The 488-nt window shown below is 70.9% G+C and overlaps 1 protein-coding gene across 1 annotated transcript in view; it reads right to left on the bottom strand.

Moving 5' to 3' along the window:
- Positions 1 to 173, bottom strand: part of NEIL3 (nei like DNA glycosylase 3) — a 74334-nt gene extending 74161 nt beyond the window's left edge. Inside the window, exon 1 of the mRNA XM_019521868.1 lies at positions 18 to 173. Coding sequence (XP_019377413.1) covers positions 18 to 140 — 123 coding nt within the window. The 5' untranslated portion in view covers positions 141 to 173. The remainder of the gene's footprint in view (positions 1 to 17) is intronic.
- Positions 174 to 488: the final 315 nt, after the last annotated feature.

The raw sequence follows: 488 nt of genomic DNA, 5'->3' as shown, positions 1-488 counted from the left end.
CCACAAGCCCTGCTCACCCCCGGGCGGGCGGCGGCTCCAGGCAGCACGGCACTGCCCCGCACGCCCCGCACAGCCTGCCCGCGGCGCACGCGAGCCCGGAGCTGCTCCCCGTGCAGGGTGCAGCCGGGCCCCTCCACCATGGCTGCAGCTCCCAACTGCCCGCCCGCTCCAATCAAATCTCCCGCCCGACGCACGCGGCTCCGCCCCTTCCGCGGGCCCGGCTGTGGCGCCGCCTCCTCTCAGCTCCGCCCCACGCCGAGAGCTGGCGCCTTATGGGCGCCGCGGATCCCCAGCCCTCAAAGGGGGGGTGGGCCAGCATTTGTCCACGGTGGTGTGTTGAGGGCGCCGAGTCCACAAGTTCGTGGGTCTCAGCTGGGTGCCGCAGTACCCTGGGGTGCTTTGTGGTCCTGTGAGAGTGGCCACGGGGTGTTGGCCAATGCATCCTGCCCCATTTACCTGGTAGGGGAAATACGTGGCCACTCAAGTGG

The sequence above is a fragment of the Gavialis gangeticus genome, unplaced genomic scaffold (assembly GCF_001723915.1).
Source record: "Gavialis gangeticus isolate Ggan-Ray unplaced genomic scaffold, GavGan_comp1, whole genome shotgun sequence".
Taxonomy (NCBI): domain Eukaryota; kingdom Metazoa; phylum Chordata; order Crocodylia; family Gavialidae; genus Gavialis; species Gavialis gangeticus.
This window is presented reverse-complemented; position numbering and strand designations above follow the sequence as displayed.